At 40.3% G+C, this 15,457-nt stretch overlaps 1 protein-coding gene across 6 annotated transcripts in view; it reads left to right on the top strand.

The window, feature by feature from the left end:
- The window catches only part of LOC121287051 (ubiquitin-conjugating enzyme E2 variant 1-like), a 66,569-nt gene that overhangs the window by 35,921 nt on the left and 15,191 nt on the right, over nucleotides 1-15,457 (top strand). For 3 of the 6 annotated variants that reach the window (XM_041204503.1, XM_041204509.1, XM_041204508.1), the window contains exons 3-4: nucleotides 10,076-10,201; nucleotides 11,838-12,747. In XM_041204503.1, coding sequence (XP_041060437.1) covers nucleotides 10,076-10,201; nucleotides 11,838-11,984 — 273 coding nt within the window. In that variant the 3' untranslated portion in view covers nucleotides 11,985-12,747. Of the gene's footprint in view, nucleotides 1-10,075; nucleotides 10,202-11,837; nucleotides 12,748-15,457 lie in introns of those variants that run through there. The other 3 variants (XM_041204506.1, XM_041204507.1, XM_041204505.1) reach the window with 1 other exon arrangement.

The following is a 15,457-nucleotide window of genomic DNA, read 5'->3' as shown; positions in this document are numbered from 1 at the left end:
CTAATAAATTTGTCTAATAGGATTTCCCTTTTATAAAACCACCTTAGTCTGATTATGCCATAATTTTCTAAGGCTTCTTTAAAGCTTCCTTAATAATAGATTCTGGCATTTTCCTGACAATTGATGTCAGGTTAACTGGTCTGTAAGTTTCCTGTTTTCTCTCTCCCTCCCTTCTTGAAAAGCAGAGCTGCATTTGCAACTTTGTCTTCTGGGATCACTCTAGAATCTGGGAAATTTTGGAAAATCATAACCAGTGCATCCACCATCTCTGCAGCTACCTCTTTTCAAACCCTAGGATGTAGCCTATCATTAGATCCTTAGGATTTTGTCAGCTTTTAGTACCTTAAATTACTCATACTTTCTCTCTGTTGATATTAGTTGTCATAAGTTCCTCAATCTTATTAGCCCCTTGGTTACCCGTTATTTCTGGGATGTAATTTTTGTCTTTTACTGTGAAGACAGACAAGTATTTGTTCAGCAGTTCTGCAATTTCCTTACGTCTGTAATTTTTTTGCCCCTTTCTCTAAGAGGCCAATGTTTATTTTAGCTACTTTCCATTTAATATTTTTGTAAAAGTTTGTTTTTAAATTTCTGACCAATTTACTCTCATTCTATTTATTCCCTTTTACCAACTTTTTGGTAGCCCTTTGCTAGTTTCTAAAACACTCCAATCCTCAGGCTTACTAATATGCTTTGTAACATTATAAGCCTCTCCTTGAATACTACCCTTAACTTCCCTAGTACCTTAGATGGTGGTGTAGATGACATGTAGATTCTTTATTCATTGTCATGGCCCCAAAAATCACGTTTTTGCTTATACTCAGCATGTAAGTCAACCCTGACATCCATGGCCTTTGGCCATCAGCAACAGAACTCTATACCACTACAACCTGTAACCTCATGGCCCTTTTCAACCATGACATGCAATACTTGCATTTGTAGTCTGCCTCAATTTTTCATCCCAGAATTGGATGTTTTACTCACCAGCACTATATAACGGGGTGCATGGGTGCAGGCAAAATGAGCTGTGTTGCAAAGATGCTGGGCAGTTTGAGATGTTATGAACGATATAGATGGCATCCACCTATAGCCTGCCGATGGTTCATTTTTATACTCGGCCCCTATTTTTCAAGGGATTTTACAAGGCCTGAAGGGATGACTTATGTGTCAACATCTACAGTAAACTGTGGATAAATCATTCTTGCTGAATTTTTGCTTTTTAATGGAATGTATTTTTGTTGAATATTTTAAATTGTTTCTGTAAATGTTTAATTTATGTGGGCCATGAGGTTACAGGTTGTGCTGTATACAGTTCTGCTGACAGCCAAAGACGCCTCATGGATGTCCAGTTGTAAACGGCTAGATCTGTTCGGAATCTATCCTATTTACATGGTGGCAGTGTCACCCAACATGATGGAGGGTGTCCTCAGTGTGAATACATCAATGGTCATGAGACAGATGGTGAAGAGGAAGTCAAGTGAAGGTTTTGCTTGTATTTGTTCTTTCATCACTTTTTCTTTATTAATTCGTAGGATGTGGGCATTGCTGGCTAGGCCAACATTTATTGCCCATCCCTAATTGCTCTTGAGAAGGTGGTGGTGAGTTGCTTTCTTGAACCACTGTAGTACATGTGGTGTAGGCACACCCACAGTGCTGTTAGGAATGGAGTTCCAGGATTTTGACCTAGCGACAGCGAAGGAAAGGCAATGTATTTCCAAGTCAGGATGGTGAGTAGCTTGGAGGGGAACTTGCAGGTGGTGGTCTTCCCATCTGCCTGCTGCTCTTGTCCTTCTAGATGGTAGTGGTCGTTGGTTTGGGAGGTGCTGTCTAAGGAGGCTTGGTGAGTTCCTGCAGTGCATCTTGTAGATGGTACAAATGGCTGCCATTGTGCATCAGTGGTGGAGGGATTGAATGTTTGTGGATGGAGTGCCAATCAAGCAGGCTGCTTTGTCCTGGATGGTGTCGAGCTTCTTGAATTTTGTTGGAGATACACTTATCCAAGCAAGTGGAGACTATTCCATCACACTCTTGATTTGTGCCTTTGTAGATGGTGGACAGGCTTTTAGGGGCCAGGAGGTGAGTTACTTGCTGCAGGATTCCTAGCCTCTGACCTGCTCTTAGTATTTATATGGCTAGTCCACTTCAGTTTCTGATCAATGGCAACCCCCAGGATGTTGATAGTGGGGGATTCAGTGATGGTAATGCCATTCAATGTCAGGGGGCTGTGGTTAGATTCACTTTCGTTGGAGATGGTCATTACCTGGCATCTGTGTGGCACGAATGTTACTTGCTACTTGTCAGCCCAAGCCTGGATATTGTCCAGATTTGCTGCGTTTGAGCATAGACTGCTTCAGTATCTCAGGAGTTGCAATTGGTGATAAATAATCAAATATCCCTGCTTCTGACTTATGATAGACGGAAGGCCATTGATGAAGCAGCTGAAGATGGTTGGATCTAGGACGTTACCCTGAGGAACTCCTGCAGTGATGTCCTGGAACGGAGATGATTGACCGCCAACAACCAGAAATATCTTCCTTTGTGCTAGGTATGACTCCAACCAGTGGAGTGTTCCCCCTGATTCCCATTGACTCCAGTTTTTGCGAGGGCTCCTTGATGCCACATTCTGCCTAATACTGCCTTGATGTCAAGGGCAGGTACTCTCATCTCACCTCTGGAGTTCAGCTATTTTGTCCATGTTTGAATGAAGGCTGTAACGAGGGGCAGGAGCTGAGTGGCCTTGGCAGAACCCAAACTGAGCAGTGAGCAGGTTATTGCTAAGCAAGTGCTGCTTGATAGCACTGTCATCAACTTTCATTCCTTTCTTGATGATCAAGAGTAGACTGAAGGAGTAGCAATTAGTTGGGTTGGATTTGTCCTGCTTTTTGTGTACAGGATGTATCTGGGCAATTTTCCACTTCGCTGGGTAGATGCCAGTGTTGTAGCTGTTCTGGAGCAGCTTGTCTAGCGGCACGGCAAGTTCTGGAGCAGAAGTCTTCAGCACTATTGCTGTAATATTAGTGCTTTCGGCCATGTCTTGATATTATATGGAGTGAATTGAATTGGCTGAAGACTGGCATCTGTGATGCTGGGGACCTCTGGAGGAGGCAGAGATGGAACATCCACTTGGCACTGCTGGCTGAAGATTGTAGCAAATGTTTCAGCCTTAACTTTTGCACTGATGTGCTGGCCTCCTCCATCATTGAGGATGGGGATATTTGTGGAGCCTTCTCCTCCAGTGAGTTGTTTAATTGTCCACCACCATTCGTGACTGGATGTGGCAGGACTGCAGAGCTTAGATCTGATCCGTTGGTTGTGGGATCACTTACTCCTGTCTATCACTTGCTGCTTATGCTGTTTGGCATGCAAGTAGTCCTGTGTTACAGCTTCCCCAGGTTGACACCTCATTGTTAGGTATGCCTGGTGCTCCTGGAATGCGCTCCTGCTCTCTTCTTTGAACGAGGGTTGGTCCCCTGGCTTGATGGTAATATAGAGTGGGGCATATGCTAGACCATGAGGTTACAGCATGTGGTTGAGTACAGTTCTGCTGATGGCCTACAGTGCCTCATGGTCTTGAGTTGCTAGATCTGTTTAAAATCTATCCCATTTAGAATGGTGGTAGTGCCACACAGCATGATGGAGAATATCCTCAACATGAATATGGGACTTATTTCCACAAGGACTGTGCAGTGGACACTCTTACCAATGCTGACATGGGCAAATGCATCTGCGGCAGGCAGGTGAGGATGAGGTCAGGTATGTTTCTCCCTCTTTTGGTTCCCTCACCACCTGATGCAGACTCAGTCTGGTGGCTATGTCCTTATGACTCGACCAGCTCGGTCTGTAGTGATGCTACCGAGCCCCTCTCGGTAATGGACATTGAAGTCCCCCACCCAGAGTACATTTTGCACCCATGTCACCTTCAGTCCTTCCTCCATGGAGAAGCGCTGATTCATCAGCTGAGGGAGGGTGGTGGTACGTGGTAATCAGCAGGCGGTTTCCTTGAACTGATGCCATGGGACTTCGTAGGGCCTATAGTCGATGTTGAGCCCAGGGCAACTCTCTCCCAATTGTATACCATTGTGCCACCACCTCTGCTGCATTATCTGCAATCGGGACAGGACATACCTGGGGATGGTGATGGTGGGATTCCATGAGGATTACTATGTCTGGCCGTTGCTTGACTCGTCTGTGAGTCAGCTCTCCCAATTTTGGCACTAGCCCCCAAATGTTAGTTAGGAGGACTTTGCAGGGTTGACGGGGCAGAGTTTGCCATTGTCTAGTTCGATGCTGGATGGTCCATCCGAATCCATTCCTTTTTGACTTTTAGCGGTTTGATATAGCTGACTGGCTTGCTAGACCATCTCAAAGGGCATTTAAGAGTCAGCCACATTGCTGTGGTCTGGAGTCACGTGTAGGCTGGACCAGGTAAGGACGGCAGATTTCCTTCCCTAAAAGGCATTAGTAAACCCGAAGCCCCAGAACATTACGCTGGGTCTCTGGATTACTAGTCCAGTAACAATACCACCACGTCACCCCCTCCCCGATACCTGTGTCCTTCAAAGCTCTATGATTTGAGCTAGTCCTGGGACTACCTGGTACACTTTTGGTGATGGACATTGAAGCCCTCCAGCCAGAGTATATTCTGTGCCCTTTCCACCCTTAGTATTGCTTCCAACTGGCATTTAACATGGAAGATTGCCATTCATTACCTGCAGGAGGGTGGTAGGTGGTAATCAGCAGATGTTTCCCTGCAAAGTGCGTGTTCTGCTGCCATGTGACGTTATGGAATCCAGAATAAATGTTCAGGACTCACATGACCCTGTCTTCTGATCAGGGTTCAGTATATAGGGGGGTGGTAGATGTATTCAGCCTGGAAACCTCACCAATAGCCCCCCAAAAATAAATGACTGGGGTGAAAAATTCAGGAAATATCACTCCCCTATATTTTGATTGGAGGAGCAGCAAGCACAGTAGACAGAATCTGTGAGAAGTTGCTTTTCCAATCACAGATTCTGTCTCTTTCATGTAGCAGCGCCAGCTCCTCCAGTCACAGGCCTCCTCCTATGTTCTCTCTAAGATCCGCACTTCTATGGCTGTGCAACTATTTGGAATGGCCTGCACGTTGTATCTCTGCGCCGCACACAACAGCAAGCTTGTGCGGGGAAGGGTGGGGCCGAGCATTGAACCTCAAATGCAAAAGCTCAAGCAGCTGGAAAGATAGCGAGCGAGTGCAGGAAAAAATGTTTGGAGGAGTTTTGAGTTTGGAAGAGAGAATCTAAATGAAGGAGAAACAGGAGTATGAAAAAAGTGTAGCTTTGATTGGATAAGCAGCAAGGTGGAACTGGAGGGAGGAGCAGATGTGTCCTGAAGTGAGATGGCTGTAAAATGACAGGCCTGACAAGGCTTCCAAACCCCACAACAGACTGTGCTTCAGAAGGTGAGAATGCTCCAGATTCACAGCTCAAGGGTTGTGGGGCAGGGGAAGAGACAAGGGAGAAAAAACCCCTGTAGTCGGTCAGCATGTGAGATGGGGAGGGCATGCTTGAACCAAATGAAAGTGATGGAACCTGTGATTCAGGAGTGCTCAGATTAGACTAATTCTGCTTCTATACCAATCCTAAATGGGGGCTTTGATTGACTTTCCTCGTCTCTGTGCTACAAGTGTAGTTATATTGTCCAGCTAACTGCAGTAACTGAGATCAGATAACTTGGCCCAGCTTTGGAGTTTTGCTGATCTGCTTTTGCTGTGCAGCCCTCTTCACACTTGAGCGGTCTTTAGGAAGTTCAGCTGAGATTTTTTTCGCAAAAACAAATAACTTTATCCAAAAAGAGCAACATCTTCAAGCTCTGTGCAGTGAACCCAACAGGAACAAAATCTGGAATATGCATTTATGTTTATTTTATATATTGTGACAGCTCTCTCGGGCATTGCAGGAGAGAACCAGAAGATTATCAGAAAGCACAATCCATTTATTTACTTGTCACTACTTAGGCCCAACAACCAAAGACAATAAGCTTCATCAATTAAGAGTTGTCAAAATGAATGTGGCATTTTTTTTTCTGAGTATGCTTTTATTTTGTTTACTTTTATGGTGTTGGTGCGGGAGCATAAATGCCTACTGCAGGTTAGACTGTACATAGGCATTAGACAGGAAAGAAACAACTCATGAGAATGATTCCTGGCATGAGGAATTTCAGTTATGTGGACAGGTTGGAGAAGCAGGGGGCCGATTTCCTTAGACAAGAGAAGACTAAGAGGTGATTTGATAGCTGTGTTCAAAATGCTGAAGGGTTTGGGCAGAGTAGATAGAGGGAAACTATTCCCATTGATGAAGAGTGAGAACCAGAAGGCACATATTTAAGGTGTTGGACAGTAGACATGAAGAAAGCTTTTTATGCAATGAGTAGTTAGGATTTGGAATACACAGCCTGAGATTATGGAGGGGACAGATTCAGTTCTGGTTTTCAAAAGGGAATTGGATCATTATCTGAAGAGGCAAGAAAAGGAGCCCATGTAAACCAAAACGTTGCCCCTGAAGCTCAAAGTAGACCCCGAGAGAATCTCAAGAAGAGCCCTTGGGTGGGGGGTGAGGGGGGATATTTTGATGCCTGCATCTGATTGTATACAACTCCGATGGATCTGTCTTACTCTTGTCAAATTGTAGCAAAGTGGAAAGATCTATTTAGCCATAAAATATGACCTCATAAACTTGGCAGTAATTGACACAGCCTAACAGGTTATACTTCCCATTTTGGCTGTGGACAACGGAGCATGCAAGGACTGGATTCAATTCATCTTGTAGACTTCTCAAACTGCTGAAATTTCTTTGGATCTCTCTAATTTGCTGAGGCTTCTGTAGCTCTTGGATCCCGGCTAGGATCAATCCCTTCCCTTTGGATCTTCCTTCTCCTACAACAAACATGGTTTCAACCTCCTTCCTTATACCCTAAACAGTTAATTAGTCTTCTCTTTTACAAACCATTTGAGCCAACTGACCAATCACTAGGGCAAGTAATTGATCTTAATCTACAACATTCCTAAGTAAGAGATTACTCTCACATCCAGACACTTTATCTGTATTGTACTGTTTTAACTAGTTTGGCAGTACAGTTTCATGCAGTTACAGGCAAATAAGCTAAGAAACTGATAAAGGGAGAATAGAATAGTAAACTAGCAAAAACAAACATACTGTAAAATCATCTAAAAGTACATAAAAAGAAAATAAAAGCAAAAAAAACTGCAGATGCTGGAAATCCAAAATAAAAATACCTGGAAAAACTCAGCAGGTCTGGCAGCATCTGCTGAGAAGAACACAGTTAACCTTTCGAGTCCGTATGACTTTTCAACAGAATGTTTGGTTAAAACAAATATGGGTTCATTACAGGCAGAGTCAGGGGAATTTATAATCGGGAATAGAGAAATGACAGAGAAGCCAAATGATTTCTGTGTCTGTCTTCACTGAAGAAGATACAAGAAATCTCCCAGAATTAGGTATCAAAGAGACTAGTAAGAATGAGGAATTGAAGGAAATTTGTTTCAGTAAAAAGGTTGTATTGAAGAAATTAATGGGACTGAAAGTTGATAAGTCCCAGGACCTGATGACCTACATCCCAAAGTATTGAAGGAGGTAGGTATGGAGGTAATGATGCAGTGATGATCATTTTCCAAGATTCTATAGATTCTGGAATGGTTCCTGCAGATTGTATAGCAGCAAATGTCACTCCACTATTTAAGAAGGGAGGGAGAGAGAGAACAGGGAGCTACAGATTTGTTAGCCTTACACCAGTAGTGGGGAAAATGCTAGAATCTATTATAAAGGTTGTGATATATGGACACTTGGATAGTAATGATCTGATTAGGCATAGTCAACATGGATTTATGAATGGAAAATCATGTTTGATAAGCCTGCTGTAGTTTTTTGAGGATATTAGTAATAGAATTGATGAGGGAGAGGCAGTGGACGTATTGTACTTGGATTTTTCGAAGGCTTTTGATGAAGTTGGTTAGCAAAATTAAAGCACATGAGATAGGAGGCAACACACTTGCATGGAGTAAAGATTGGTTAACAGGCAGAAAACAGAGTAGGAATAAACGGGTCATTCTTGCGTTGGCAGGCTATGACTAGTGGGATACTGCAGGGATCAGTGCTTGGGATCCCAGCTGTGCACAATATATATCAATGATTTTGATGTGAGGACCAAATGTAATATTTCTAAGTTTGCGGATGATGCAAAGCTAGGTGGGGATGTGTGTTGTGGAGGGAGATGCAAGGCGGCTTCAGGAGGATTTGGACACATAGTCAGTGGGCAAGAACATGGCAGATGAAATATAATGTGAAAAAATAGTAGGAGGAACAGATGGGCATAGTATTTCTTAAATAGTAAAAGATTAGAAAGTGTAGATGTTCAAAAGGACCCGGGTGTCCTAGTCACTAAGCCCCTGAAGGCTAACATGCAGGTGCAGCAAGCAATTAGGAAGACTAATGGAATGATGGTCTTTACTGCAAGAGGATTTGAGTACAGGAGTAATGAAGTCTTGCTTTAATTATATAGAACCTTGGTTAGACTGCACCTGGAGCACTGTGTGCAGTTTTGGTGCCCTTACCTTAGGGGAGGATATTATTGCCATAAGAGGGAGTGCAACAAAGGTTCACCAGACTTGTTCCTGGGATGGCAGGACTGTCCTGTGAAGAGATATTGGAGAAACTGGGCCTGTTTTGAAGAATGAGAGGTGATGTCATTGAAACCTACAAAACACTTAAAGGGATAGACAGGGTAGATGCAGGTAAGATTTTTTCCCTGTTTGAAGAGTCTAGAATCAGGGACACGATTTCAAATTAAGAGTGAAACCACTATGACCGAGATGATGAGAAATTTTTTCACTCAGAAGATTGTGAATCTTTGGAATTCTCTCTCCAGAGGGCTGTGGAAGCTCAGTCGTTGAGTATGTTTAGAGATTGACTGATTTCTAAATGCCAATAATGTAAAGGGATATGGAGATAGTGTGAGGGGGGGAAGGCATTAAAGTGGATGATCAGCCCTGATGATATTGAATGGCAGAGCAGGCTTGATGAGCTGAATGGCCTACCCCCTACTCCTATGTTCCTATCTAACAAAGGTTCGCTTAGAATCTAAGCTATGGTACTTGAGGTTACAAGACATGACTTACAGGTGCAGAATTTGAACACGTGGTTTGATTCATTCACAAAGTGTGGTTTTAAAACTTGATTTTCTCACATGCAATTACATGTCTTTGTTCTATATCCCTTGATGCGCTTACCTAACACAAATTTATCAATCTCAGTCATGGAATTTTCAATTGACCCAGCATACTCATTTGGGAATGAGCTCCAGTTTTCCAGTTTGCTTTTTGTGAAATAGTGTTTCCTAGTTGGCTCTAATTTTAAAGATTGTGTCCCACTATCTTTTTAATTCACTATCTTGCTCTCACGCTCACATCTCTGTCCTCTGCCTGCTGCAGTGTTCTAGTGAATCTCAAACCAAGCTTGAGAAGCAGCATCTCACCTTCCGATTAGGCACTTTGCACCCTTCTGTATTCAACACTGAGTTCAGCAATTTCAGACCATCAACACTGTCCGCCATTTTGATTCTTATTGTTTTTGCCATGTGCTAGTTTGAATATTGTTCCTGTTTTTGCTTTTCGACAGCTGTCTGTTCATTATTCTGTCATTTACACTCAATCTGAACAAATACTGTGTCTCTTTAATGCAACTATTGCCACTCCCTTGGCTTTTTGTTCCAGGATGTCTTTGTCATTTAATCTTTCTCATCCTCTACCCTATCCCAAACCCTCCCTTTTGTTCTCCCTCTCTCTTTTTCAATGGCATAAAGCCCATCGCATTTCAATCCTACTTTAGTTCTGAAGAAGTTATATTTGACTTGTAACTTTCACTTCTATGTGTCTCTCTACAGATGCTGCCAGACCTAAGTATTTTCAGCAGTTTCTGATTATATTTCAGATTTCTAGCATCTGCAGTATTTTGCTTTTAAATATTTGAATGCATGTGATTTATTAAACAATAATGTTAAAACATGCAACTCTTTCTTTTTACAGACAATTTATGAAAACCGAATATACAGCCTTAAAATAGACTGTGGTCCTAGATATCCAGAGGTAGCTCCACATGTTAGATTTGTAACAAAAATAAATATGAATGGAGTAAATAGTTCCAATGGAACGGTAAGTTTCTATTTGCCATCATAGATAGCTGTGCTTGTTTTTCGATAACCACATTACTTCAACTATTATTAAACTGAACTCAGTGCTTCCACAGTGGAGTGAGTGCTGTCTGATAGATTTCTTTGAGATGATTGGAGGATTTGACTCACACATGGCTTAATTTTTATTGAGACATTGCCTTTAAATTTTTCAGTGTTAAGCAAAAGCAAACCATCATAAAAGTAAGTACTGTACCCATCTTTTGGCTCAGTCAGTTGCAGAAAGATAGAGACCAGGAAGCTTACATGGTTTATTCTTGATCTGAACTCCTTTTGGCTTTTCTCAGCTGGAGCCTGTAAGATAGTAAAACAGAAGTTAATAGTATAGGTTAGGAGAGGAAAAATTAATTAAAGGTTTGAATTCTGTTTGCTAGCAAGCAACCCTTCACCCCATGAACTTTGGTTATGTTTTGTAGCATTATTACAACACAGAAAAGGGCCATTTGCCCATTGGGTCCATTATCATGTCAGCCTGTGATGCGCACATGGGAATAAGAGTAGCCCGTTTAACCGCTTGAGCCTGTCCCGACATTCAATTAGGTCATGGCTGACCTGTACCCTTAACTCCATTCACTCATTTTTGATCGATGTTGCCTAATACTCTTACCTAACAAAATTCTATTGGTCTGAATATTGATTCTGGAGCCACACCCTTTCGGAGGAGAGAATTTCAGATGCTGTTGCTCTTGAATGGCTTAACTCTAATTTTACACTTGAATAAAGACTGGAGGCAGCCTGATGCCAATTCAGCTGTTTCCAAAATTCCCAAAAGGAATCAGTCCTTTGAGAAGAAGTGAGAAACATTTGGTAGGAAATTTTACTTTTAAAAAGTATGTGGCAGGCGTATTTAGTTTTTAACGTGTTGTCAGTGTAAGTTATGTTTTACCTTGTTTTACGTATTAGTAATTATCCTTTTACTTATTTTCCAATTACTTATTAATGCTGTTGCACTGCAAACCAAGTTGAATGGGTATAAGATAAGCCATCATATGATAACTCCTTGGAGTTCTCCTTTGGAATGGTTATAGATTTTGCCCTTGATGCTGACCATTCTTGAAATTCACCTAACCTAATGGTTAGGTTTAGATTATTCCACAAGATGGAGCAATTCTTAATAGTGGAGCATAACTGAAAGGAGACAGGTGCCCTCCCCTTCCAGGCTGCAAACATGCCTTATGCATACAAAATGTTTTAAATTATCATTATGCTCCAAGCACTTTATTTAGCTTTTTGTATTTTTTCAGTTTTGAGGTTTAGTTTTACATTTGACTTCTGCCATTAGCGTGACATTATATATCTATTGTACCTGAACAAATGGAGATTTTTCAAGCCCGTATACATTTTTAAGTAGTATCTGTTAAAATAATTAGTCCCTATTGCATACTGTGAATGGCAAATATTCGTTCTTTTGATCCTTGCTCATAATAAGGATCAATTGTATGATTTATAGTATATATAGAATAAATACATGGAAACTTAATTGTTTGATGTAGGAAAGTCGTGACCTGATTCACTTCTATAACTTTTGTGTTTAAATCAAAAGTGAACAAAAATACTCCAGCAAATATTTGTGTAATTTGTACTTGCATCTTCTCCAGGTGGATCCAAAAAGCATATCAGTCCTAGCTAAATGGCAGAATTCATATAGTATCAAAGCTGTTCTGACGGAACTTCGGCGTCAAATGATGTGTAAAGAAAACGGAAAACTCGCTCAGCCCCCAGAAGGACAAAGTTACAGCAATTAATCTGGAATCGTACCTCCCTCTATTCAAGCTTATTTCATTCTCCACTGTAGTATTTTTTTTCTAGGCGCATCTTGTAGATCTCAAGTACTGGAAAAAGAATAATTCCCATTAAAAAGCAATTAATCTTAATACTGTAAACGTAAGCCAATACTAATTGTTTTTGTTGGACAAAAGTTGTATGATAACACAAATAATCTTGCGCGTAACCACTGTCTACACAGTAGAATCTTTGTTGTCAGGAATTAACTATTGAAATTAGTACTGTTGAGACCAGTGTGGCACATTTAGCTAAAGCTGTGAATATGCACATCACACAGACACTTGCTGCAGGTTTGGCCTTTAAATTATTGTCCCTTCGCAATAGTATTAAAGCTCAGGGCTATTTATTAGAGTCTAAACACAAAGGTTGGAACGATCAGTGCAGTATTGTTTTCTGGTCTTCATCTGCCAATGGGATTTATCTTGCTTTCAGAGCCAATTTTTCCTTTGTGCTGTCTCTAGTAAATGCTGAACACGGCTGATGTATTTTGGACCACTAACCTTAGTTTGCTGTAATGTGGATGCAAGCTACGTGTATAACTATTTGGTGTGTCCAGGACTTTTTTGACATTCATGTTTGTACAAAGCCACATTTTAAAGCAGTGGGTATCACCACAACTCTTAAACGACCATTGTTTCCATTAAAAGCCTATTTTGTTGAAAAATGTTTAAGATATTAGATGTATGGATATAACAGTCTCAGAAATTAAAGAATTTAACATAACTTAATGGTATTCTATTAATAGCCTTTTATTGTGTCAGCCTGATTATGAAATATTAAAATTGTGCATTATGGGTAATGCATGGATTATATTTAAGCTAAATTGTAAGTACAAGGACATATAAAATGCAAGTCAGAAAAACACCCTCTTTATAAATTTGTCATAAACTTTATATGTACTTTAGAGAACTGAATATTAGTAACTTGTACTGCACTTGAGACCATTGTAGTAGAAATAAGGCATTTAAAATATTTTTTGGATATGTTTGGGCTATTTTGTATGTGTTGAAAATTTATCTACAGTAGCCACAATTGTTTAAATTATAATATTCCTGTGAAACAAGACAATATAGTGAGTAACAACAATTCTCTTGTATATCTGGGACTTCAGCAATCCAACTGATTGAACCACCGTAGCAGAGTTGTAGCCACTGTAAAATGATTATGGAAAATCACAATCTGCTTCTCAATATACTTGAACCCACAGCCTGAGCTGCTTTTGGTTAGGCAATAATTGGTAATCTCACTTGAAAAAAAGTTCACAAGGGTATGGATTGCAAATGTTGCTATAGTTCCTCACAAAGTATAGTCCTAAAATTGGGTTACATTTTTTTTTACAGTTTTCTTGGATTCTGCATTATGAATAGCTCTCAGTAATCCTTGCATTTCCTATGATACCAATTAAATTTTCTGTTGCTCAATACCTAGGTAAAGGGTAGTGAAATCCAAAGATTGTAACTGAATCCTTACTGTGTACTCCAAAACGTATTGTGCTACCAAAACTCTACAAATGGAAATTGATGTGTGCTCCTTTCAGGCGGAGACTTGGGCTTTGGGCGAGCTGCTAGTTTTATTTGCACAAGGCAGATGAATGAGCAATAAAAAGTGACAGTTAAGTCTAAATTTACCTAACTCAGTAATAGATGCGACTTTCTTTCTAATCATGGACACATTTGAAAATGTAGTGCTGATCGTAACTGTAGAATATTTATCTCGCCTGTTTCTGCTAACCAGCTACAAGACTGAAACTAGATGTAGACTGACTTCCAGGTGAAACAGGCTTCCCATAGAAATAAAATGCACTCTTTGAAGTATATGGAAACAAAAGATAATAAATGGCTATATATTTCATGGTTACAAAGATCAAATACAAATTCATCATTGTTGAAAGGCTGTCAAACATTGAAAGTGGCAAAAGGTGCGTTGGTCCTTGGTTGATTAGCTTTATATACATCTTTGTGTGGCCTATAGCAATGTATTCCTTCTGGTGTCCCTACAAGAAAACTTGTCGAGACTGGGCTGGTGGCTTTTTTGACCCTGGGTATTATGTCCTTGCAGTTCATTCAGGCTGTATTTGCTGCTAGCGTTGGATGGTAAATAGTTCTAAAGGAAAACAGACAAAGCAGTGTTCAACACAAATTGCTTTTCCTTTTTATTTAAAATATTTTCTGAAACTGTGGAACATTTCCCTCTTCAAGCAACCAGCACTAATTTAAAATGTCACTTAGGAATAATTCATCTCCTTGAGTTTGTTCCAACCTTCAGTTAGATCGTGGTTGATCTGTATCTGCCTTTGTTCCCTCTATCCCTCTATACTCTCTGTAAGAAAAATCTCTCAATCCCTGTTTTGAAATTTTTAATTGACCTAACCTCAACAGTTTTTTTTTTGGGGGGTGGGGGGGGAGTTGTTTGGGAGGAAGTGTGTTCCAGATTTGGTATACATTTCGTCTGTTAATCTTTATTTGGTCAGTCATATTTTAGACAAGTCTTGTAACAGGTTAAAACAAATGAGAGTATATCATAGTATTGAGATTGTGTTATTGCTTCCTGATTCTATATTCCATTTTTACAAACTGTTCTGCTCCATGCTCCTTAACCCACCTGAATGCTGTGTGATCTGAACCATATTACAGTCTATCTATGCAGTACCATGGGAGATATATTTGTTCTCCTTTAAATAACTGCATTTTTGTTTCTTTTAATTTGAACATCTGTAAGTAAAGTTTTTTTTATTTATCTCCCACTCTTATTATCTCATAGTCATAAAACATGAAATACAAAAATAAAAGTCAAAATTTCAATTCTATTTTTTTTTTAAAGTGGAAGATTTTTAAAAAGCATTAAAGACTGTCCATGTGCGCAAGCGTGTGTGTGTGTGAGTGAGTTTTTTAAATTCCAGTATTGGTAGTCAGAGAATCTTCTCTGTCTTAAAATTAGGATAGTGTGTGTGAAGGCAAGGAGAGAAATGTGAGTTAATGAAATACCTTTTTAAAAGCCAACATAGACTCCCATAACCCTAATTTAATCCTAGTCCAGTTATTTGTCAGACTTCAGTTAGCACATCAGTAGGCTTGCTACAATTTCCTAGTGCACTGGGATAATTTTCTTCATAGTTTCATAGTTCTGATTTCTTGCTGTTTTATGAATACATAATTTCATCTAATCAGCCAAAGTGTGACAGGAATTTGCATAATACAGGCATGGTGCCAAAGTTTAACAGCAGAATTTGATGCATCAGGTGTGTTGAACAGGAAGTGTGTGCAGTATGTACTGCTTTTAATACATTCACTTGTAGGTATCTTGTGGCAAGTTGGAGCGTATGCTGTTTTATAACAACGGTGTTATGCTATGTAACTCGGGTTGTATTTTTATCGGTGCTATTGTTATAGCATCAGAAGTCATTGTATTTTTATCTCACATTCTGGGGTTTTGA

Source organism: Carcharodon carcharias, chromosome 14 (genome assembly GCF_017639515.1).
Source record: "Carcharodon carcharias isolate sCarCar2 chromosome 14, sCarCar2.pri, whole genome shotgun sequence".
Taxonomy (NCBI): domain Eukaryota; kingdom Metazoa; phylum Chordata; class Chondrichthyes; order Lamniformes; family Lamnidae; genus Carcharodon; species Carcharodon carcharias.
This window is presented reverse-complemented; position numbering and strand designations above follow the sequence as displayed.